The 25,491-nt window shown below is 49.0% G+C and overlaps 1 protein-coding gene across 24 annotated transcripts in view; it reads right to left on the bottom strand.

Annotated features, from left to right (window-relative positions):
• Positions 1–25,491, bottom strand: part of LOC110500961 (neuron navigator 3) — a 390,216-nt gene that overhangs the window by 157,313 nt on the left and 207,412 nt on the right. For all 24 annotated transcript variants that reach the window (XM_090213540.1, XM_090213537.1, XM_090213539.1 and 21 more), the window contains exons 2-3: positions 8,484–8,601; positions 7,138–7,190 (exon numbers count right to left, since the gene is read on the bottom strand). In XM_090213540.1, the coding sequence (XP_090069666.1) occupies positions 7,138–7,190; positions 8,484–8,601 (171 nt within the window). The remainder of the gene's footprint in view (positions 1–7,137; positions 7,191–8,483; positions 8,602–25,491) is intronic.

Below are 25,491 nucleotides of genomic sequence, written 5' to 3' on the forward strand. Positions count from 1 at the left end.
GCTGGGGGAAAGTGACTAATGCAGCCTGAGGCTCTCTCTGAGGGAAACTACTAGGGTAGTGCTGCTCAGGGAAAGTGACTAATGCAGCCTGAGGCTCTCTCTGAGGGAAACTACTAGGTTAAAGTACTGCTGGGGGAAAGTGACTAATGCAGCCTGAGGCTCTTTCTGAGGGAAACTACTAGGTTAAAGTACTGCTCGGGGAAAGTGACTAATGCAGCCTGAGGCTCTCTGAGGGAAACTACTAGGTTAAAGTGCTGCTGGGGGAAAGTGACTAATGCAGCCTGAGGCTCTCTCTGAGGGAAACTACTAGGTTAAAGTGCTGCTGGGGGAAAGTGACTAATGCAGCCTGAGGCTCTCTGAGGGAAACTACTAGGTTAAAGTGCTGCTGGGGGAAAGTGACTAATGCAGCCTGAGGCTCTCTCTGAGGGAAACTACTAGGTTAAAGTGCTGCTCAGGGAAAGTGACTAATGCAGCCTGAGGCTTTCTCTGAGGGAAACTACTAGGTTAAAGTGCTGCTGGGGGAAAGTGACTAATGCAGCCTGAGGCTCTCTGAGGGAAACTACTAGGTTAAAGTGCTGCTCAGGGAAAGTGACTAATGCAGCCTGAGGCTCTCTGAGGGAAACTACTAGGTTAAAGTACTGCTGGGGGAAAGTGACTAATGCAGCCTGAGGCTCTCTCTGAGGGAAACTACTAGGTTAAAGTGCTGCTCAGGGAAAGTGACTAATGCAGCCTGAGGCTCTCTGAGGGAAACTACTAGGTTAAAGTACTGCTGGGGGAAAGTGACTAATGCAGCCTGAGGCTTTCTCTGAGGGAAACTACTAGGTTAAAGTACTGCTGGGGGAAAGTGACTAATGCAGCCTGAGGCTCTCTGAGGGAAACTACTAGGTTAAAGTGCTGCTGGGGGAAAGTGACTAATGCAGCCTGAGGCTCTCTCTGAGGGAAACTACTAGGTTAAAGTGCTGCTGGGGGAAAGTGACTAATGCAGCCTGAGGCTCTCTGAGGGAAACTACTAGGTTAAAGTGCTGCTGGGGGAAAGTGACTAATGCAGCCTGAGGCTCTCTCTGAGGGAAACTACTAGGTTAAAGTGCTGCTCAGGGAAAGTGACTAATGCAGCCTGAGGCTCTCTCTGAGGGAAACTACTAGGTTAAAGTGCTGCTGGGGGAAAGTGACTAATGCAGCCTGAGGCTCTCTGAGGGAAACTACTAGGTTAAAGTGCTGCTCAGGGAAAGTGACTAATGCAGCCTGAGGCTCTCTGAGGGAAACTACTAGGTTAAAGTGCTGCTGGGGGAAAGTGACTAATGCAGCCTGAGGCTCTCTGAGGGAAACTACTAGGTTAAAGTGCTGCTCAGGGAAAGTGACTAATTCAGCCTGAGGCTTTCTCTGAGGGAAACTACTAGGTTAAAGTGCTGCTCAGGGAAAGTGACTAATGCAGCCTGAGGCTCTCTGAGGGAAACTACTAGGTTAAAGTGCTGCTGGGGGAAAGTGACTAATGCAGCCTGAGGCTCTCTGAGGGAAACTACTAGGTTAAAGTACTGCTCGGGGAAAGTGACTAATGCAGCCTGAGGCTCTCTGAGGGAAACTACTAGGTTAAAGTGCTGCTGGGGGAAAGTGACTAATGCAGCCTGAGGCTCTCTGAGGGAAACTACTAGGTTAAAGTGCTGCTCAGGGAAAGTGACTAATGCAGCCTGAGGCTCTCTCTGAGGGAAACTACTAGGTTAAAGTGCTGCTCGGGGAAAGCTGGCATCACTGCCTCAAGTCTCTGTGAAAATAAAGATAATCACTTTATTATCCCCACGGGGAAAGTTTGTTTACGGCTCTGTGCATACATTAAAACACATCATCAAGCATAGACGAAGGACATATGGAAACAATTACAGACAACTAATTCAATCATAATATTATTATTTTTTAAATTATTGAGCGATTCTATGATTCATCTGTAAAACTATACATCAGTACAGTGCCAACTACAGAGACACTGGGGCTTCTTAGACTCCAGAAGGACAGTGAACTGAGTCCACGTCATGTCTGCGTTCCGCTGGTGTGCTGCGGTTGACTAGCGACGCCAGAAATTAGCTTTATCTTTCTGCTGAACAGAGCCTTTTACGATCCAGGCTGTCATTCTCTGTCAGACCATCATTTCTTCACCAACGACTAAAGAAGAAGAAGGAAACTGCTCCGTTCAAGGGCCCTGTTTGTGCACATCTAAGTCCCCTGGCTGCTCCATATACAATTAGAGAAGTGTCGCTGTCAGAAAGCCTTAGGTTTAACAGTGGAAGAGAAGCGTGAAACATGCCGTGAGATGAAAGAGACGCTTAAAAGACGCGGAGCTCCGACGTGATGTCTTAATGAACAGCGTGTGAGTTCCTCCCCACATGGCTAACCCAGTGTAAAGAGACATAATCAGGCTGTAATCCCTTTACACTGCCTTGTCCTTGAGAGAATCTCAATGGCATTTTCTTGATTCATCGCCTCCTCTCTCCTCGCCTCCTTCTCAAAACCTGTTGGATGAAATGGGCAGAGGAACCTGCCCTCTGACCATCTCATCCAATGGGTTTTGAGGAGACCAACAAAAAAAAACACCCAGGAGACATGTACTTACTATGACTGAGATATGTGGTTTTCCCACCAAACGATTTTAAGATTAATGCACTAACTGTAAGTGCCTCTGAGCGGCTGCTAAATGACTCAAGTGTAAATGAGAGAGGATGTGCTAGGAAACACATTTGAGATTCTTCTTCTCTTGTTTGGCTCAGCCTGCCTCTGAAGAGAGCTCGTCCAGTCTCCCCACTGAGACAATATTGTACTGCGGGTCAGGATGTGGTCTACAGAAACTCCCAGTCTCAGTTCCCAGCAAACCCAACCCCAAAACACCCCAAGCGGCATGTTTGGAGAAAGGCTTGCTCGGAATTCCAGAATCGACCACCGAGAATGGCATGCCCCTTGGAATCGCTACCATCCCTCACATGTAAAGTATTCAAGGTTTCCTCCCACATTTCTCCCCCCTGGTACCCCAATTGGCAGGGATGCCCTACCTCTTGCTTTTTCACTAATGGAGAACAAATGTGTTGGGGTCAATTGATGTTCACTACTGGCTAGCTGGCCTTAGATGAGCGTTTAGCCACTTTCCAGGCAGATGAATTAGCCGACCTGAGCAGAGTCAGATCAATGGGAGAGAGTCTATTATGCAATTCAGTCGGTGAAGTATAGCTGGAGCCGTGTTGGAGAGAAGTCTGTTCCTCCGACTTCCTCAGGCAATAAGAGATGCTCCTCTCCTGCTGAAAATAGTTTATTCTGTGTTGTTCAGCTACACAGCTACAATCTCCAAAAAGCTCAATGAACAAGACTTAAGGAATAAGTCATTTCTCCGCTCAGTGGCGGTGATATAGACGGACTGACTCACTTTACATTACAGAGCCCTTAGTACAGTGTAATTACTCCAGTTAGTAATGTAATTACTCAGTTTTACACTGTACTTCACCCTGTAGCTTAGGGTAAGGGTTGCTGCTGTAAGTCCTATGAAACAATGAGTAACCTCACCCTGTGGCTTAGATTAAGGGTTGCTGCTGTAGATCCTATGAAACAATGAGTAACTTCACCCTGTGGCTTAGATTACGGGTTGCTGCTGTAGGTCCTATGAAACAATGAGTAACTTCACCCTGTAGCTTAGGGTAAGGGTTGCTGCTGTAGATCCTATGAAACAATGAGTAACTTCACCCTGTGGCTTAGATTAAGGGTTGCTGCTGTAGGTCCTATGAAACAATGAGTAACTTCACCCTGTAGCTTAGGGTAAGGGTTGCTGCTGTAGGTCCTATGAAACAATGAGAAACTTCACCCTGTGGCTTAGATTAAGGGTTGCTGCTGTAGGTCCTATGAAACAATGAGTAACTACAATATTATTAAATTGTACTTAATAGATTTTACACAGTGATAGCAACACTAACGTAACGTGTTAGGGAATTGGACGTTTGCCTAATATGGATATCCATAGTCACTGCAATGCCATGTTAACAGTGTTCCATTTCCTTCTTCAGTTTCCCTCACATCATCCCATCCTGTCAATCGTCCACTATCAAGCTGAATGGTATGTAAAGCCATTCGGGTGCCCCTCACAGCACCTATGCTTCCCATCAACAGTTGAATGCAGGGCTCTCCAAACCTGTTCCTGGAGAGCTACCCTCCTGTAGGTTTTAACTCCAACCATGACCCTGGAGAGATACCCTCCTGTAGGTTTTAACTCCAACCCTGTTCCTTGAGAGCTACCCTCCTGTAGGTTTTCACTCCAACCCTGTTCCTGGAGAGATACCATCCTGTACGTTTTAACTTCAACCCTGTTCCTGGAGAGCTACCCTCCTGTAGGTTTTTAACTCCAACCATGTTCCTGGAGAGCTAACCTCCTGTAGGTTTTAACTCCAACCCTGTTCCTGGAGACCTACCATCCTGTAGGTTTTAACTCCAACCCTGTTCCTGGAGAAATACCCTCCTGTAGGTTTTAACTACAACCCTGTTCCTGGAGAGCTAACCTCCTGTAGGTTTTAACTCCAACCCTGTTCCTGGAGAGATACCCTCCTGTAGGTTTTAACTCCAACCCTGTTCCTGGAGAGATACCCTCCTGTAGGTTTTAACTCCAACCCTGTTCCTGGAGAGCTACCATCCTGTAGGTTTTAACTCCAACCCTGTTCCTGGAGAGCTACCCTCCTGTAGGTTTTAACTCCAACCCTGTTCCTGGAGAGCTACCGTCCTGTAGGTTTTATAGCAGAGGCAACATCTGACACACTTGTGGAGCCGTGTTGCACTGAGCAGCTCCGGAGAGAGGAAAACATTGGTCCTCAGAACTGGGTGGATTTATGGCAAGCCACTGAGGGTCAAAGGGCAATTCAGGAACAACTGAGGTAACAGAGGATAATTGGAGGTGATGTGGCATACAGGTTTTCAGAGTGTGTTTTATCGCTGCAGAGTGTGTTTTATGTTCCCCCTCCATATACCCCGAGCCACAAGCAGACGTGTTTCCTCGAAGTCAAGTTCCCCTCCCCACCACAGGGGCTGGCACGCCCTCTGAGGCTCATGCTGGATCAATGGGCTTTGAGTGACTGAGACAAAGAGTGAACACACACACACACATACACACACGCACACATGCACACACGCACCCCCACACACACATACACACATACACATAATTAGGCACCTCCTCCAGCACAAATCCTTTAGGGACAGGGGTGGCTGGCGTCTGGACCTGCATTTCTGTGGGCTTGTAGGGGAGAGCCCTTAGTGACCAGTGTGTCACAGTGGACCAGACCCAGCTCTAGCCACAAACACAGGGCTTTGGCCAAACACCAACCCTGTTGGGCTTACTGTAAGACAGAAGCCTGGTCTGTAATCCCCCCTCAGAATCCATTAAAACTACACTCAGACTACACAGCAATACAGCTAGCTAAGTCGATTTTAATTACACTAGTGTAAAAGATGCCAAAACAGACGGACAAAGTGAGAGAACCCACTGAATTATAGTAGTTAGATTGAGAGGTAATCGTCAAGCTGTGGGCTGTGTGCAATTAGACGTTATGCATTTAGAGTCACATCATTGAAAGAGTATATTCTTGGCTAAGAGATGTATGCAATTAGGACCATAGCAGTCAGCCTTCTGTGGTCTCTGAATAGTACTGTTAGGTTTCCTGCAAAACAATCAAACATGTTCATGACAGTACCCTGAAAGACCTACAAAACATGTCCTCAAGCATACAGACTCTCAACCAGACCAACGCTTCAAAACCATGACAGTACCCTGAAACACCTACAAAACATGTCCTCAAGCATACAGACTCTCAACCTGACCAACGCTTCAAAACCATGACAGTACCCAGAAAGACCTACAAAACATGTCCTCAAGCACACAGACTCTCAACCAGACCAACGCTTCAAAACCATGACAGTACCCTGAAAGACCTACAAAACATGTCCTCAAGCACACAGACTCTCAACCAGACCAACGCTTCAAAACCATGACAGTACCCTGAAAGACCTACAAAACATGTCCTCAAGCATACAGACTCTCAACCAGACCAACGCTTCAAAACCATGACAGTACCCTGAAAGACCTACAAAACATGTCCTCAAGCACACAGACTCTCAACCAGACCAACGCTTCAAAACCATGACAGTACCCTGAAAGACCTACAAAACATGTCCTCAAGCACACAGACTCTCAACCAGACCAACGCTTCAAAACCATGACAGTACCCTGAAAGACCTACAAAACATGTCCTCAAGCATACAGACTCTCAACCAGACCAACGCTTCAAAACCATGACAGTACCCTGAAACACCTACAAAACATGTCCTCAAGCATACAGACTCTCAACCTGACCAACGCTTCAAAACCATGACAGTACCCTGAAAGACCTACAAAACATGTCCTCAAGCACACAGACTCTCAACCAGACCAACGCTTCAAAACCATGACAGTACCCTGAAAGACCTACAAAACATGTCCTCAAGCACACAGACTCTCAACCAGACCAACGCTTCAAAACCATGACAGTACCCTGAAAGACCTACAAAACATGTCCTCAAGCACACAGACTCTCAACCAGACCAACGCTTCAAAACCATGACAGTACCCTGAAAGACCTACAAAACATGTCCTCAAGCACACAGACTCTCAACCAGACCAACGCTTCAATAGCGTGACAGTACCCTGAAAGACCTACAAAACAGGTCCTCAAGCACACAGACTCTCAACCAGACCAACGCTTCAAAACCATGACAGTACCCTGAAAGACCTACAAAACATGTCCTCAAGCACACAGACTCTCAACCAGACCAACGCTTCAATAGCGTGACAGTACCCTGAAAGACCTACAAAACATGTCCTCAAGCACACAGACTCTCAACCAGACCAACGCTTCAAAACCATGACAGTACCCTGAAAGACCTACAAAACATGTCCTCAAGCACACAGACTCTCAACCTTACCAACGCTTCAAAACCATGACAGTACCCTGAAAGACCCACAAAACATGTCCTCAAGCATACAGACTCTCAACCAGACCAACGCTTCAATAGCGTGACAGTAAAAATAAAAGCAGAAATAATACTATCAGCTCCACAAAAAGAAAGGTGAACTAGCAGACTCACCATGTGTGACTGACTCCTGGGGCTGACATTGATGTCCTCCACTTTCTCATTAGCTGGAAGAAGAACAAAAACAACAAAAAAATGAAGTGTGAAACCTTCCCACAACAAGAAGTGCCTAAACACACAGTGGAGCACCAGTGACCCTTCTGAATTAGGGGACTTCTAGTCTAGTCTAGTGGAGGAGCCCTTACAGAGCTCAGCGACAGGGGGAGCATGGATCTCTCTCTCTCTCTCTGTGTGTGTGTGTGATTCTCTGTGTGTGTGTGTGTGTGATTCTGTGTGTGTGTGTGTGTGTGTGTGTGTGTGTGATTCTGTGTGTGTGTGTGTGTGTGTGTGTGTGTGTGTGTGATTCTGTGTGTGTGTGTGTGTGTGTGTGTGTGATTCTGTGTGTGTGTGTGTGTGTGTGTGTGTGTAGGAATGCCCCCTGCCCAACCACGAAGCAGGTCCACGAATTCATCAGCTGCTGCCTGAGTGTTACTGACGCGGGATCTCGGGCCATTGTCTGTTGTGGAGAGCAGGGGTAAAGTTTCAAGACAGCCCAGGAGGTGGGAAAAAGAGAGAGGCAGAGCATCAACACCAGCCTCTCTAGGCTAGCTAAAAGATACACATGGGAGACACATGGTTCAATAGAGCAGGACTAGTTTACAGTCTGTGTGTAGTGGGCTGCCAGGGCTGGAGCTCCTCTCCTGACAGAGACCAGTCGGAAATGAAGATAAAGCCTTTGTGTTCCGTCTAAATGCCTACACCGTTACGTTTTATAGCTGGGTAAATGGAGAGTTTCCCTCAGCCTAACAAGTGAGGTTAAGTCAGGAGTGTGTGTGTGTACATGTGTGTGGGTGTGCTTGTTTGCGTCTGTGCGTGTTTGTTTATATCAGTGCCTGTGTGTGTGTTTGCGTCAGTGCCTGTGTGTGTGTGTTTATAACAGAGGCTGTGTGTGTGTGTGTGTGTGTGTGTGTGTGTGTGTGTTTGTGTGTGTGTGTGTGTGTGTGTGTGTGTGTGTGTTTGCGTCAGCGAGTGTGTGTGTGTGTGTGTGTGTGTGTGTTTATAACAGAGGCTGTGTGTGTGTGTGTGTTTATAACAGAGGCTGTGTGTGTGTGTGTGTGTGTGTTTATAACAGAGGCTGTGTGTGTGTGTGTGTGTGTGTGTTTATAACAGAGGCTGTGTGTGTGTGTGTGTGTGTTTATAACAGAGGCTGTGTGTGTGTGTGTGTGTGTGTGTGTGTGTGTGTGTGTGTGTGTGTGTGTGTGTGTGTGTGTGTGTGTGTGTGTGTGTGTGTGTGTGTGTGTGTGTGTGTGTGTGTGTGTGTGTGTGTTTGCGTCAGCGAGTGTGTGTGTGTGTTCTCTCACCTATGATCTGGATGATTTCTGCCAGCAGAACTCCGTCAGCAATGTCTATGGTCAGGTCCTTGATGAGTCGAGGGCAGCCAGACTTGGTCAGGTAGTGGTTGGCCCAGTCTGTATAAATCTACAACATAGAGGACAATATGGGGTAAGGCTAGGATCTATAACTGTAGACAAAGAGAAAGGAGAGAGAGACCGATGGAGGCTGACAGGATCTTCAGCTTTATCAGCGAGAGAGAGACAGAGACAGAGAGAGATATACAGAGAGCGATAGATATACAGAGAGAGAGAAAGGCAGAGAGAGAAGAGAGAGAAAGACCGAGAAAGAAAGAGAGAGAAAGAGAGAAATAGAGACAGAAAGAGAGAGAAAGAGAGAAATAGAGAGAGAGAGGCATAGACAAAGAGGGAGACAGAAACAGTGAGTTAAAGAGAGAGGGTGCGAGAACGAAAGAGAGAGAGAGCGAAAGAGAGAGAAAGAGAGAGAGGGAGAGAGTGAAAGTTCAACACGTTGATCTGACTAATTTAAAGATGGGAAGCTTAGTGCTTGGCATTTCCTATTTGAGGTATGAGTCAGGTTTGTTTTAGTACCGCGGTCACTGCTGACCTCGACCACACAGAATAACAAACACAGGCTTCCTTAGTCCTCCTATATCCCAGAATCAGACGGCCCAGTTCCATCTCAACATAAGTAGCACACAGCGCGCCAGTGAGTATTAACCAAACAGTGGATTCCCAATACATCTCTCCAACACAAACACAAATATTTGATCAAAGACAGACGCTCACAACATGAGGATGACTCGCTGGGTTTATGAGCTCACTCTGCAGGACTGAGAAGGAGATCAGATCAGCCTTTTAAAGAAGAGATCCGACCTGCTACTAACGCATCACCAGCGGGACGTTTAACTGCTGTTACTGAAGGTCTTTCAATAGAATCCATAAACCCAGGACGCTGCCAGTATAGTGGTATCGTGGCTAGGAAACAAAACAGCAAACGGACTTAACTTCTTTAGGAAAACAGCCCTAATGAAACATTATGTTGTCCTCCAGAATCACATGTATTTATTTATGTGCTATAGCACACAATATTTTACATACAGCAGGTTTTTAAAGGACCAAAGAGTGTGGTCTGCTTCATGTTTTCATTTTTGCCATGGAAAACATATTGTGATACTGGTGTCATCACGGCCCTCAAACCAATAGGTTGATTTGTTAGCTATGTACTGTACTGGTGATTGAAACTAACAGCTGCAGAGATTTTGACCAGGTCTGTTAGGGGCATTACTTCTGCGGTTTATCCTTGCATTCCTACAACTCTCTTCAGGCAGTCCCCTATCTATCTCGCTGCACACTCATTTTGAGGGGATCATCTTTTCATACTATCTATCTGCCTGCAGGAGGAGGGAACCACAGGGAGGGCAGGATGAACAAAAGTGTCTGCAGCGTTTTCATGGAAATACTCAGAGACAGAAGGGCTCTTCTTCTTCTTCTTCCCTGACAGACTTTATTTCCACTGGGTTCTCTAGGGGGTACTTTGAAAAAGGCGTACCTCAGGGGTCCGTTGTGGAACCACTCAAAGATGCCCACGACCATACCAGAGCCTCACTCTCTTCTTGTTATCCTCAGATTAATTCAGAAAAGCGAGGGCTGTTTTTTTTCTTCATATCCTACGTGTGTTTGTTTGAGAACTCCACCAGCATGAGGAATTTTCAATGTCAAAATCCGCTTAGAAATGCAAGGGCCTCTGTGGAGGGGTTTTGTCTGTGACTTTCAGTCCACTGGTGGCCTACTAATAACGCCATTGACTGAGACTCAGTTAAAACCACTTCAATATCACCAAAGGGGCGGTTTTAAAAGGAACACTTGATAGAGAGGTTAAAAGATGTACATATATGCAGATTATAGGCACTTCACATCTACCAGCCTATGGTTCCCAATTCCCAGCAACTCCCTCATAAAAACCAAGCTCCTTATTAGGAAATGATCCCCTTTCCCCCCTCTGCCTCACACATTGCTCCCAATTAACGGTGTTTCTCTCTCTTTCAGGGAACAGGGCACGTATCCTTCAAAGACGCCTTCTTTCAAAGGTTTTGTCTGTTGTGGTTTTGTTCGCCGGTTTCTCTCTGATGAGGGAGGCATTAAAGAGAACCAGGGAGAGGTGGGAAGCACCTTCATTAGACACACACACACACACACACACACACACACACACACACACACACACACACACACACACACACACACACACACACAGCACGTGCCGGAGTACAGTACACACACTCTTAAACCAGGTCCCACTAGGCCGCACCACCACTACTGCCTGAGGAGGGGGAACAACCACAGTGTGGAGAAGAGCCTCACATTCCGACACCTCTGGTCACGGAAGCCGCGGGAAATACTATGATGGCCGAGGGATATGGAGAACGGACTGGGTTCATCACATCTCTACTAATTACTGCGACAGATAATACCAAGTATGCACCGGGGCGGCCAGGGGCCGGGGTTTGGAATGCCAGGGGGGTACAGGAAGTGACAGAAACTTCCTCAAAGGGAGGAGCCTCCAGAGGAGGAAGGTGCTCTTGATCCTCTGCACCTCTGCAGCACCTCCCTCCCTCTCTTCCCCCTTTCCCCAAAAATAAGAGTGAATCAGGAGAGTGCCGCATTGACACAATCACAGGGAGCGAGGGAGAGAGGGAGAGAGAGTTTCCTCTGCCAGGGATGTCTCTGGTAAAAGGGGAGTGTTCAATCAGCTTTTTGACACGAGGGGAGAGACACGAGGGGAGGTGTGCCTCATCAAGACGGATTCAATTAAATTCACCACAGGCCATTGTTTTGGTGAGAGAGAAACTGACTGCAACCGCATCTGTCAACTGGAGGAAACATTTGGAGTTGTTTGTTAGGGTTTTTCTGTCCAGCCAAACTTGAATTCCCACCGCCCAGCCAAACAAACAACATGCTCAACACTAGAATTAAATGTTGCTTATTCTCTAATGATGATTGTATAAATTGCCATCACATTCAGAAATGCTGGAATAATTGACAATCTGAAAAGCTTGCGTGGCTCCATGGTGTTAAACTACATTCCACTAGTCCTACGCCACAAAATGGCACCCTATGCGGTATAGTGCACTACTTTTGACCAGACCATATGGGCCTGCTCAAAAGTAGTGCACTAAATAGGGAATATGGTGCCATTTTGGGACACATCCTATGAAGTAAATGGGTCTGACAGAAAAGACAAAATGATTACAAAGCAGTCTCTAAATCAGATAATGTCATGGAGGGAAAAAGTAAGGACACTGTAAGGACACTGGTTCAAGGTGACTCTATACCCCCAGTGCATTCATTACAGCAACGTTAGACATTCCAGCCCGTGTGTGATCTGAACCTACACACAAACCACAAACAACAGATTGACAAAGAACCTGCCTAGCCAACTTCTTTATTTCATTTCAAACTCAACTAGGCAGCCAGCCTGAACCTACCCGTGTCTGTGACACTGACGGTTAACATTAACAGCTTCTCATTCATTCTCCTCTTCCCTTTGTCTTCAGTGTTGTTTCTATTTATTCGGTCTCTTTAAGCCCCTTAAATAGAGACTCACTGTTCAACATTTCGTGCGTCACTGTCTCAGTTTCCCCGACTCATTATTTTCTTCTTGCTAACAGCTCTGACTTGCAATTCTATTCAGCTAACAAACGGTGTCGGGCAATGTCAGAACACTGACTGGCAACGGCATGTCTAACAGAAGCCCTAACCTCAGCCTCAACGTTCATAGAGAATAATGACATCAGGACAGGGCACACACACACACACACACACACACACACACACACACACACACACACACACACACACACACACACACACACACACACACACACACACACACACACACACACACACACACACACACACACACCTCTCCGCACAAGCCCACACCCCCTTCTCCCTCCATCCAAGCTCCCCGGAGCAGTTACAACAACTATCTATTCTCCAGTGACGTTAGCTACAGAGCTACTGTGAGGCTAGCTACAGAGCTGTCAATGTACCTGTTATGAAGCCATCTCCCTCAGCGTCAGGCTCCTGTACAGATAAACAGCTTTCACGCCAGTGTGAGAGTGCCTTGCGGCGAGCCGACTGCTTTACAGTCGGAGCACAATGCAGTGTCTATGGCTGCGCAGGTACTGCCGGCAACCTGCAGTGGCCCCTTAATACCTCCGGGGGGAGCCAGCCAGCTACCGAGGCGAGACAGAGCCTCAGGGCTTGAGGGACTGAAGCAGACCTGTCTGTGACTTTATACAGGCCAAGGGTACTGTGCTGTGGAAGTTGAAGCAGTGGTCTTTTATCACTGATATGTGTAGCAGAGAAGGATGGGATGTAACACACGCACTCACAACCACACACACACAAACACACACACACACACACACACACACACACACACACACACACACACACACACACACACACACACACACACACACACACACACACACACACACACACACACACACACACACACACTAACACTCAGTAGTTCATATGACGACGAGGCCAAACATGACACTGAGGTGTAGTTTTGGCTGCTCCCACAGGTTAGCTAAGGAGGTAAAGCTGTCTGTGTGTGTTACCTATGTGCGTGTTGGCTTCTGGCTGTACCCCTGTCCTTTTACTACAGCTAAACACCTCCCCTCCCTCCCTCCCTCCCTCCCTCCCTGGCTGTTCAATGGGATGGGTCACCCCCCTGGCTGTTAAATGGGATGGGACACCCCCTGGCTGTTCAAAGGGATGGGACACCCCCTGGCTGCTCAAAAGGATGGGACACCCCCTGGCTGTTCAAAAGGATGGGACACCCCCTGGCTGCTCAAAAGGATGGGACACCCCTTGGCTGTTCAAAAGGATGGGACACATCCTGGCTGCTCAAAAGGATGGGACACCCCTTGGCTGTTCAAAAGGATGGGACACCTCCTGGCTGCTCAAAAGGATGGGACACCCCTTGGCTGTTCAAAAGAATGGGACACCCCTTGGCTGTTCAAAATGATGGGACACCTCCTGGCTGCTCAAAAGGATGGGACACCCCTTGGCTGTTCAAAACGATGGGACACCTCCTGGCTGCTCAAAAGGATGGGACACCCCTTGGCTGTTCAAAAGGATGGGACACCCCCTGGCTGCTCAAAAGGATGGGACACCTCCTGGCTGTTCCCACGGGTTAGCTAAGGAGGTAAAGCTGTCAGTGTGTGTTACCTATGTGTGTGTTGGCTTCTGGCTGTACCCCTGTCCTTTTACTACAGCTAAACACCTCCCCTCCCTCCCTCCCTCCCTCTCTCCCTCCCTCCCTGCCGTCTATCTCTCTCTCCTTTCCATCTCTCTTTCCTTTCCATCTCTCTCTCCTTTCCATCTCTCCTTCCTTTCCATCTCTCTCTCCTTTCCATCTCTCTCTCCTTTCCATCTCTCCTTCCTTTCCATCTCTCTCTCCTTTCCATCTCTCTCTCCTTTCCATCTCTCTCTCATTTCCATCTCTCTCTCCTTTCCATCTCTCTTTCCTTTCCATCTCTCTCTCCTTTCCATCTCTCTTTCCTTTCCATCTCTCTCTCCTTTCCATCTCTCTTTCCTTTCCATCTCTCTCTCTCTCTCTCTCTCTCTCTCCCTCTCTCCCTCCCTCCCCCTACAGGCAGGTCACAGTCATCTAGACACAGACAGAGATAGAGAATTGTCTGGCTAACAGAGAACATGACAAATGTCCCCCTCTCTCGGGGTCTGAGGGTTCTGCTGACATGATCACTGGTGACATGGTGTGAAGGTCGCAGCGACCTCCTAGCCTGAGTCACAAATGGCACCCTATTCCCTATATAGTGCAATATTTTATATCAGAGGCCTATTGAACCTTATCAAAAGTATTGCACTATAGGGATCCATTTGGGTCTCAGATCTTGCCTCCTTGAACAGAGTGGTACTCAGTGACAAAGCGAAACACAACCGTCTTGATTTGGTTTACTGTTCCCTCTTAAAACAGTTAGTGGCTAATAGCTGGTAGATGTACAGTGTCTCATCAATACAGTCAAGGGAGTGTATAGTTATTGCAATGGGACTGGGATCAATATCCACATTAGAGTCCACCTATTGGATCTACACTGTATTAGACTGCTATTAGTGAATCGAGCACCAAGGAGTGACTGACAATGCAGTCTATGGGTAGTCTATGGGTAGTCTATGGGTAGTCCATGGGCAGTCTATGGGTAGTCTATGGGTAGTCTATGGGTAGTCCATGGGAAGTCTATGGGCAGTCTATGGGCAGTCTATGGGCAGTCTATGGGCAGTCTATGGGTAGCCTATGGGCAGTCTATGGGTAGCCTATGGGCAGTCTATGGGTAGTCTATGGACAGTCTATGGGTGGTCTATGAGCAGTCTATGGGTAGTCTATGAGCAGTCTATGGGTAGTCTATGGGCAGTCTATGGGTAGTCTATGGGCAGTCTATGGGTAGTCTATGGGCAGTCTATGGGCAGTCTATGGGCAGTCTATGGGCAGTCTGTGGACCCTAGTCAATAGGCTGCCATTAGAGACTCAGCATTACTCCCTGAGCCGATTCAGTCAAGGGGCTCTGACCACCCAGTTCTAATACAGGGTAATTGTATTTGAGGATTGATTATATATAGGCATCTCTCTGCAATGTTACCATGAACCCTGGGGACCTGAGCCTCAGGAGTAGTACATGGAGATTGGATGAAGAGAGGTACCGTTTACACTCCCATCAAACATTCAAGCCTGGCAAAGAGACAAAATTCCTGCATAATTAAGCTCTACATAAAAACTGCATAAACTTGAGAGTGACGAGACCATAAAGTCAATGCTCTGTGATGAACCGTCATCATAGAGCGTCTTTGTCAAGAACGGCAGAGTCAGGATTGGGAGCGATCAAGTGATCGACAGAAGAAAAAAACGCCCTGTCAGAAATCCCCCAAGACCAGAACGGACCGTGAATCCAAGTTGGACGGGGCCAGGAGAGACATGCTTCCCAATGGAAGGCCTTTCCACTGTTAACCTGTATAGATTACTGTTAACCTGTATAGACTACTGTTAACCTGTATAGACTACTGTTAACCTGTATAGACTACTGTTAACCTTTATAGACTGCTGTTAACCTTTATAAACTGCTGTTAACCTTTATAAACTGCTGTTAACCTGTATAGACTACTGTTAACCTGTATAGACTACTGTTAACCTTTATAGACTACTGTTAACCTGTATAGACTACTGTTAACCTGTATAGACTACCGTTAATCTGTATAGACTACCGGGAAAGGACGTAAATATATCACTAGCCACTTTAAACAATGCTACCTTATATAAATGTTACTTACCCTACATTATTCATCTCATATGCATACGTATATACTGTACTCTATATCATCGACGGTATCCTTATGTAATACATGTATCACTAGCCACTTTATACTATACTATGCCACTTTGTTTACATACTCATCTCATTTGTACATACTGTACTCGATACCATCTACTGTATCTTGCCTATGCTGCTCTGTACCATCACTCATTCATATATCCTTATGTACATATTCTTTATCCCCTTACACTGTGTACAAGACAGTCGTTTTGGAATTGTTAGTTAGATTACTTGTTATTACTGCATTGTCGGAACTAGAAGCACAAGCATTTCGCTACACTCGCACTAACATCTGCTAACCATGTGTATGTGACAAATAAAATTTGATTTGATTTGATTTGATTTGATTTAACCTGTATAGACTACTGTTAACCTGTATAGACTACTGTTAACCTGTATAGACTACTGTTAACCTGTATAGACTACTGTTAACCTTTATAGACTACTGTTAACCTGTATAGACTACTGTTAACCTGTATAGACTACTGTTAACCTGTATAGACTACTGTTAACCTTTATAGACTGCTGTTAACCTTTATAAACTGCTGTTAACCTTTATAAACTGCTGTTAACCTGTATAGACTACTGTTAACCTGTATAGACTACTGTTAACCTTTATAGACTACTGTTAACCTGTATAGACTACTGTTAACCTGTATAGACTACTGTTAACCTGTATAGACTACTGTTAACCTGTATAGACTACTGTTAACCTGTATATCAAATCAAATCAAATGTATTTATATAGCCCTTCGTACATCAGCTGATATCTCAAAGTGCTGTACAGTAACCACAGCCTAAAACCCCAAACAGCAAGCAATGCAGGTGTAGAAGTACGGTATAGACTACCGTTAATCTGTATAGACTACTGTTAACCTGTATAGACTACTCCCATGGGCACGAGACATCTTCAAACCCCCATTTTCTCAGAGAAACTCTCACTATCTTGGCTTCAGAGGAGAGTGGGCCTCCTATTCCACACAATCTGACTATGTAAGTGTCCCAAATGACACCCTATTCCCTATATAGTGCACTACTTTTGACCAAGGCCCATAGGGCAGTATCTCTCCACAGCAATATATATTTTGGGGCGCATCCTTTGAATAGGTCCATAGTGAAGTGAACACCTTCTTAACCACACCAACTGTCAAACATTGCTGAGACTGTGTGTTCCAAAAAACTTGTTGAAAATGAATCTGTCCAATCATATCGAGGGGCGGCGGAGTTTGGTTTGTGTTTGATTCTGGCAAATCACAGACGCACATTCCTGGTGGATCTAGGGGATTTTCACTTAGACCTGATGAAGCCGTCTCGCTCTGAAGGTATGTCAGTTGGAATTCCCAGAATGTCATGAACTGTGCTTAACTTATCTGAATCTCTCGCTCCCTCTCCTTCTCCCTCTCAACCTCTACCACTCTCTCTCTCTCCCTCCCTCCCTCTCTCTCTCTCCTCCTCTCCCTCCCTCCCTCCCTCCCTCCCTCCCTCCCTCCCTCCCTCCCTCCCTCCCTCACTCTCTCTCTCTCTCCCTCCCTCCCTCTCTCTCTCTTTCTCCCTCTTTCTCCCCCCCTCCCTCCCTCTTTCTCCCTCCCTCTCCCTCTCTCTTTCTCCCTCTCTTTCTCCATCTTTCTCTCTCTTTCTCCCTCCCTCTCTCTCTACAAGTAAGGTCTGATCTACAAAGCTACTGTAGTGTATTTACCCTTTCCTTGAGGATTTATCTTTGAAACATTCAAGCTTTTATTTAGATCTAATTTGTACAATCATGACTTCGTCATTCTCAAAATATTTGAATGTGCGGTCAAAAAGACACACGTAAGCTTTGATTAATATTCCCAAAGTACATATCTGGCACGACAGTCCCTCATTTCGTGAAAACCCTGAGTGGGAGAGAATAAAATAATTGCATGGCGGGATGCAGTTTGGATGGATTCTGTTGTTGGATGCGCTCACGCACGTCAATCAAGGATTCTCTCAGTACTGCAAGCTGACGCATGGATGGACTTGGGCCAGTAAGGGGGGGCCGAGGGGAGACAAATGGTGGATCACTGCGACCCAAAAAGCATATTTTCCTTATCTAGTGCACCATGGTCCATAAGGCTCTGGTCTAAAGTAGTGCACTAGATAGGACATAGGATGCCATTTGGGATGCATCCTGAGAATGACAGCCTCAGATCAGCCAGCAATTAAGCAGCTCGGTCGTGGAGCGATGACAACTCCTGCTGGCGCATCACTTCTCAGCTAGAGTCAGTCAGTCTCTCACTAACGCAACCCCTCCTCATCACACCACCAGTCAGCCAGTCAGTAAGTCAGTCAGCCAGTCAGTCAGTCTCTCACTAACGCAACCCCTCCTCATCACACCACCAGTCAGCCAGTCAGTCAGTCAGTCAGCCAACCAGTCAGTCAGTCTCTCACTAATGCAACCCCTCCTCATCACACCACCAGTCAGCCAGTCAGTCAGCCAACCAGTCAATCAGTCTCTCACTAACACTACCCCTCCTCATCACACCACCAGTCAGCCAGTCAGTCAGTCAGTCAGCCAACCAGTCAGTCAGTCAGCGAGTCAGTCAGTCTCTCACAAACGCGACCCCTCACTACCCTGCTTCCAATTTGCACAGCTAGAATAATAAACAAGCACTGACACATGGGCTACAGCAGCTACCTGAGAGACTCAAGCACTGACACATGGGCTACAGCAGCTCCCTGACAGACTCAAGCACTGACACATGGGCTACAGCAGCTCCCTGAGACTCAAGCACTGACACATGGGCTACAGCAGCTACCTGAGAGACTCAAGCACTGACACATGGGCTACAGCAGCTCCCTGACAGACTCAAGCACTGACACATGGGCTACAGCAGCTACCTGACAGACTCAAGCACTGACACATGGGCTACAGCAGCTCCCTGACAGACTCAAGCACTGACACATGGGCTACAGCAGCTCCCTGAGAGACTCAAGCACTGACACATGGGCTACAGCAGCTCCCTGAGAGACTCAAGCACTGACACATGGGCTACAGCAGCTACCTGAGACTCAAGCACTGACACATGGGCTACAGCAGCTACCTGAGACTCAAGCACTGACACATGGGCTACAGCAGCTCCCTGACAGACTCAAGCACTGACACATGGGCTACAGCAGCTACCTGAGACTCAAGCACTGACACATGGGCTACAGCAGCTCCCTGAGAGACTCAAGCACTGACACATGGGCTACAGCAGCTCCCTGACAGACTCAAGCACTGACACATGGGCTACAGCAGCTACCTGAGACTCAAGCACTGACACATGGGCTACAGCAGCTCCCTGAGAGACTCAAGCACTGACACATGGGCTACAGCAGCTCCCTGAGAGACTCAAACACTGACACATGGGCTACAGCAGCTCCCTGAGAGACTCAAACACTGACACATGGGCTACAGCAGCTACCTGAGACTCAAGCACTGACACATGGGCTACAGCAGCTCCCTGAGAGACTCAAACACTGACACATGGGCTACAGCAGCTCCCTGAGAGACTCAAGCACTGACACATGGGCTACAGCAGCTCCCTGAGAGACTCAAGCACTGACACATGGGCTACAGCAGCTACCTGACAGACTCAAGCACTGACACATGGGCTACAGCAGCTCCCTGAGAGACTCAAGCACTGACACATGGGCTACAGCAGCTCCCTGAGAGACTCAAGCACTGACACATGGGCTACAGCAGCTCCCTGACAGACTCAAGCACTGACACATGGGCTACAGCAGCTACCTGAGACTCAAGCACTGACACATGGGCTACAGCAGCTACCTGAGAGACTCAAGCACTGACACATGGGCTACAGCAGCTCCCTGACAGACTCAAGCACTGACACATGGGCTACAGCAGCTCCCTGAGAGACTCAAGCACTGACACATGGGCTACAGCAGCTACCTGAGAGACTCAAGCACTGACACATGGGCTACAGCAGCTCCCTGAGAGACTCAAGCACTGACACATGGGCTACAGCAGCTACCTGAGAGACTCAAGCACTGACACATGGGCTACAGCAGCTCCCTGACAGACTCAAGCACTGACACATGGGCTACAGCAGCTCCCTGAGAGACTCAAGCACTGACACATGGGCTACAGCAGCTCCCTGAGAGACTCAAGCACTGACACATGGGCTACAGCAGCTCCCTGACAGACTCAAGCACTGACACATGGGCTACAGCAGCTCCCTGACAGACTCAAGCACTGACACATGGGCTACAGCAGCTACCTGAGAGACTCAAGCACTGACACATGGACTACAGCAGCTCCCTGAGACTCAAGCACTGACACATGGGCTACAGCAGCTCCCTGAGAGACTCAAGCACTGACACATGGGCTACAGCAGCTACCTGAGAGACTCAAGCACTGACACATGGGCTACAGCAGCTCCCTGAGACTCAAGCACTGACACATGGGCTACAGCAGCTCCCTGAGAGACTCAAGCACTGACACATGGGCTACAGCAGCTACCTGAGAGACTCAAGCACTGACACATGGGCTACAGCAGCTCCCTGAGAGACTCAAGCACTGACACATGGGCTACAGCAGCTCCCTGACAGACTCAAGCACTGACACATGGGCTACAGCAGCTCCCTGAGAGACTCAAGCACTGACACATGGGCTACAGCAGCTACCTGAGAGACTCAAGCACTGACACATGGGCTACAGCAGCTACCTGAGAGACTCAAGCACTGACACATGGGCTACAGCAGCTCCCTGACAGACTCAAGCACTGACACATGGGCTACAGCAGCTACCTGAGAGACTCAAGCACTGACACATGGGCTACAGCAGCTCCCTGACAGACTCAAGCACTGACACATGGGCTACAGCAGCTCCCTGACAGACTCAAGCACTGACACATGGGCTACAGCAGCTCCCTGACAGACTCAAGCACTGACACATGGGCTACAGCAGCTCCCTGAGACTCAAGCACTGACACATGGGCTACAGCAGCTCCCTGACAGACTCAAGCACTGACACATGGGCTACAGCAGCTCCCTGACAGACTCAAGCACTGACACATGGGCTACAGCAGCTCCCTGAGAGACTCAAGCACTGACACATGGGCTACAGCAGCTCCCTGACAGACTCAAGCACTGACACATGGGCTACAGCAGCTCCCTGAGAGACTCAAGCACTGACACATGGGCTACAGCAGCTCCCTGAGAGACTCAAGCACTGACACATGGGCTACAGCAGCTACCTGAGACTCAAGCACTGACACATGGGCTACAGCAGCTCCCTGAGACTCAAGCACTGACACATGGGCTACAGCAGCTCCCTGAGAGACTCAAGCACTGACACATGGGCTACAGCAGCTCCCTGAGACTCAAGCACTGACACATGGGCTACAGCAGCTCCCTGAGAGACTCAAGCACTGACACATGGGCTACAGCAGCTCCCTGAGAGACTCAAGCACTGACACATGGGCTACAGCAGCTCCCTGAGAGACTCAAGCACTGACACATGGGCTACAGCAGCTCCCTGAGACTCAAGCACTGACACATGGGCTACAGCAGCTCCCTGAGAGACTCAAGCACTGACACATGGGCTACAGCAGCTACCTGACAGACTCAAGCACTGACACATGGGCTACAGCAGCTACCTGAGACTCAAGCACTGACACATGGGCTACAGCAGCTCCCTGAGAGACTCAAGCACTGACACATGGGCTACAGCAGCTACCTGACAGACTCAAGCACTGACACATGGGCTACAGCAGCTACCTGAGAGACTCAAGCACTGACACATGGGCTACAGCAGCTACCTGACAGACTCAAGCACTGACACATGGGCTACAGCAGCTACCTGAGACTCAAGCACTGACACATGGGCTACAGCAGCTCCCTGACAGACTCCAACACTGACACATGGGCTACAGCAGCTCCCTGAGAGACTCAAGCACTGACACATGGGCTACAGCAGCTACCTGAGAGACTCAAGCACTGACACATGGGCTACAGCAGCTCCCTGAGAGACTCCAACACTGACACATGGGCTACAGCAGCTCCCTGAGAGACTCAAGCACTGACACATGGGCTACAGCAGCTCCCTGAGAGACTCAAGCACTGACACATGGGCTACAGCAGCTACCTGAGAGACTCAAGCACTGACACATGGGCTACAGCAGCTACCTGAGAGACTCAAGCACTGACACATGGGCTACAGCAGCTACCTGAGAGACTCAAGCACTGACACATGGGCTACAGCAGCTCCCTGAGAGACTCAAGCACTGACACATGGGCTACAGCAGCTCCCTGAGAGACTCAAGCACTGACACATGGGCTACAGCAGCTACCTGAGACTCAAGCACTGACACATGGGCTACAGCAGCTACCTGAGACTCAAGCACTGACACATGGGCTACAGCAGCTCCCTGACAGACTCAAGCACTGACACATGGGCTACAGCAGCTCCCTGAGAGACTCAAGCACTGACACATGGGCTACAGCAGCTCCCTGAGAGACTCAATCACTGACACATGGGCTACAGCAGCTCCCTGAGAGACTCAAGCACTGACACATGGGCTACAGCAGCTCCCTGAGAGACTCAAGCACTGACACATGGGCTACAGCAGCTCCCTGAGAGACTCAAGCACTGACACATGGGCTACAGCAGCTCCCTGAGAGACTCAAGCACTGACACATGGGCTACAGCAGCTCCCTGAGAGACTCAAGCACTGACACATGGGCTACAGCAGCTCCCTGAGAGACTCAAGCACTGACACATGGGCTACAGCAGCTACCTGAGAGACTCAAGCACTGACACATGGGCTACAGCAGCTCCCTGAGAGACTCAAGCACTGACACATGGGCTACAGCAGCTACCTGAGAGACTCAAGCACTGACACATGGGCTACAGCAGCTCCCTGAGAGACTCAAGCACTGACACATGGGCTACAGCAGCTCCCTGAGAGACTCAAGCACTGACACATGGGCTACAGCAGCTCCCTGAGAGACTCAAGCACTGACACATGGGCTACAGCAGCTCCCTGAGAGACTCAAGCACTGACACATGGGCTACAGCAGCTCCCTGAGAGACTCAAGCACTGACACATGGGCTACAGCAGCTCCCTGACAGACTCAAGCACTGACACATGGGCTACAGCAGCTCCCTGAGAGACTCAAGCACTGACACATGGGCTACAGCAGCTCCCTGAGAGACTCAAGCACTGACACATGGGCTACAGCAGCTACCTGAGAGACTCAAGCACTGACACATGGGCTACAGCAGCTACCTGACAGACTCAAGCACTGACACATGGGCTACAGCAGCTACCTGAGAGACTCAAGCACTGACACATGGGCTACAGCAGCTCCCTGAGAGACTCAAGCACTGACACATGGGCTACAGCAGCTCCCTGAGAGACTCAAGCACTGACACATGGGCTACAGCAGCTCCCTGACAGACTCAAGCACTGACACATGGGCTACAGCAGCTCCCTGAGAGACTCAAGCACTGACACATGGGCTACAGCAGCTCCCTGAGACTCAAGCACTGACACATGGGCTACAGCAGCTCCCTGAGAGACTCAAGCACTGACACATGGGCTACAGCAGCTCCCTGACAGACTCAAGCACTGACACATGGGCTACAGCATCTCCCTGAGAGACTCAAGCACTGACACATGGGCTACAGCAGCTCCCTGACAGACTCAAGCACTGACACATGGGCTACAGCAGCTCCCTGACAGACTCAAGCACTGACACATGGGCTACAGCAGCTCCCTGAGAGACTCAAGCACTGACACATGGGCTACAGCAGCTCCCTGACAGACTCAAGCACTGACACATGGGCTACAGCAGCTACCTGACAGACTCAAGCACTGACACATGGGCTACAGCAGCTCCCTGAGAGACTCAAGCACTGACACATGGGCTACAGCAGCTCCCTGAGAGACTCAAGCACTGACACATGGGCTACAGCAGCTCCCTGAGAGACTCAAGCACTGACACATGGGCTACAGCAGCTCCCTGAGAGACTCAAGCACTGACACATGGGCTACAGCAGCTCCCTGAGAGACTCAAGCACTGACACATGGGCTACAGCAGCTCCCTGACAGACTCAAGCACTGACACATGGGCTACAGCAGCTCCCTGAGAGACTCAAGCACTGACACATGGGCTACAGCAGCTACCTGACAGACTCAAGCACTGACACATGGGCTACAGCAGCTCCCTGACAGACTCAAGCACTGACACATGGGCTACAGCAGCTCCCTGAGAGACTCAAGCACTGACACATGGGCTACAGCAGCTACCTGAGACTCAAGCACTGACACATGGGCTACAGCAGCTCCCTGAGAGACTCAAGCACTGACACATGGGCTACAGCAGCTCCCTGAGAGACTCAAGCACTGACACATGGGCTACAGCAGCTCCCTGAGAGACTCAAGCACTGACACATGGGCTACAGCAGCTCCCTGACAGACTCAAGCACTGACACATGGGCTACAGCAGCTCCCTGAGAGACTCAAGCACTGACACATGGGCTACAGCAGCTCCCTGAGAGACTCAAGCACTGACACATGGGCTACAGCAGCTCCCTGAGAGACTCAAGCACTGACACATGGGCTACAGCAGCTCCCTGAGAGACTCAAGCACTGACACATGGGCTACAGCAGCTCCCTGAGAGACTCAAGCACTGACACATGGGCTACAGCAGCTCCCTGAGAGACTCAAGCACTGACACATGGGCTACAGCAGCTCCCTGAGAGACTCAAGCACTGACACATGGGCTACAGCAGCTCCCTGACAGACTCAAGCACTGACACATGGGCTACAGCAGCTCCCTGAGAGACTCAAGCACTGACACATGGGCTACAGCAGCTCCCTGACAGACTCAAGCACTGACACATGGGCTACAGCAGCTCCCTGAGAGACTCAAGCACTGACACATGGGCTACAGCAGCTCCCTGAGAGACTGAAGCACTGACACATGGGCTACAGCAGCTCCCTGACAGACTCAAGCACTGACACATGGGCTACAGCAGCTCCCTGAGAGACTGAAGCACTGACACATGGGCTACAGCAGCTACCTGAGACTCAAGCACTGACACATGGGCTACAGCAGCTACCTGAGACTCAAGCACTGACACATGGGCTACAGCAGCTACCTGAGACTCAAGCACTGACACATGGGCTACAGCAGCTACCTGAGAGACTCAAGCACTGACACATGGGCTACAGCAGCTACCTGAGACTCAAGCACTGACACATGGGCTACAGCAGCTACCTGAGACTCAAGCACTGACACATGGGCTACAGCAGCTACCTGAGAGACTCAAGCACTGACACATGGGCTACAGCAGCTCCCTGAGAGACTCAAGCACTGACACATGGGCTACAGCAGCTACCTGAGAGACTCAAGCACTGACACATGGGCTACAGCAGCTACCTGAGAGACTCAAGCACTGACACATGGGCTACAGCAGCTACCTGACAGACTCAAGCACTGACACATGGGCTACAGCAGCTACCTGAGACTCAAGCACTGACACATGGGCTACAGCAGCTCCCTGACAGACTCCAACACTGACACATGGGCTACAGCAGCTCCCTGAGAGACTCAAGCACTGACACATGGGCTACAG

This window comes from Oncorhynchus mykiss, chromosome 21 (assembly GCF_057628025.1).
Source record: "Oncorhynchus mykiss isolate SJ-2025 chromosome 21, ASM5762802v1, whole genome shotgun sequence".
Classification (NCBI taxonomy): Eukaryota; Metazoa; Chordata; class Actinopteri; order Salmoniformes; family Salmonidae; genus Oncorhynchus; species Oncorhynchus mykiss.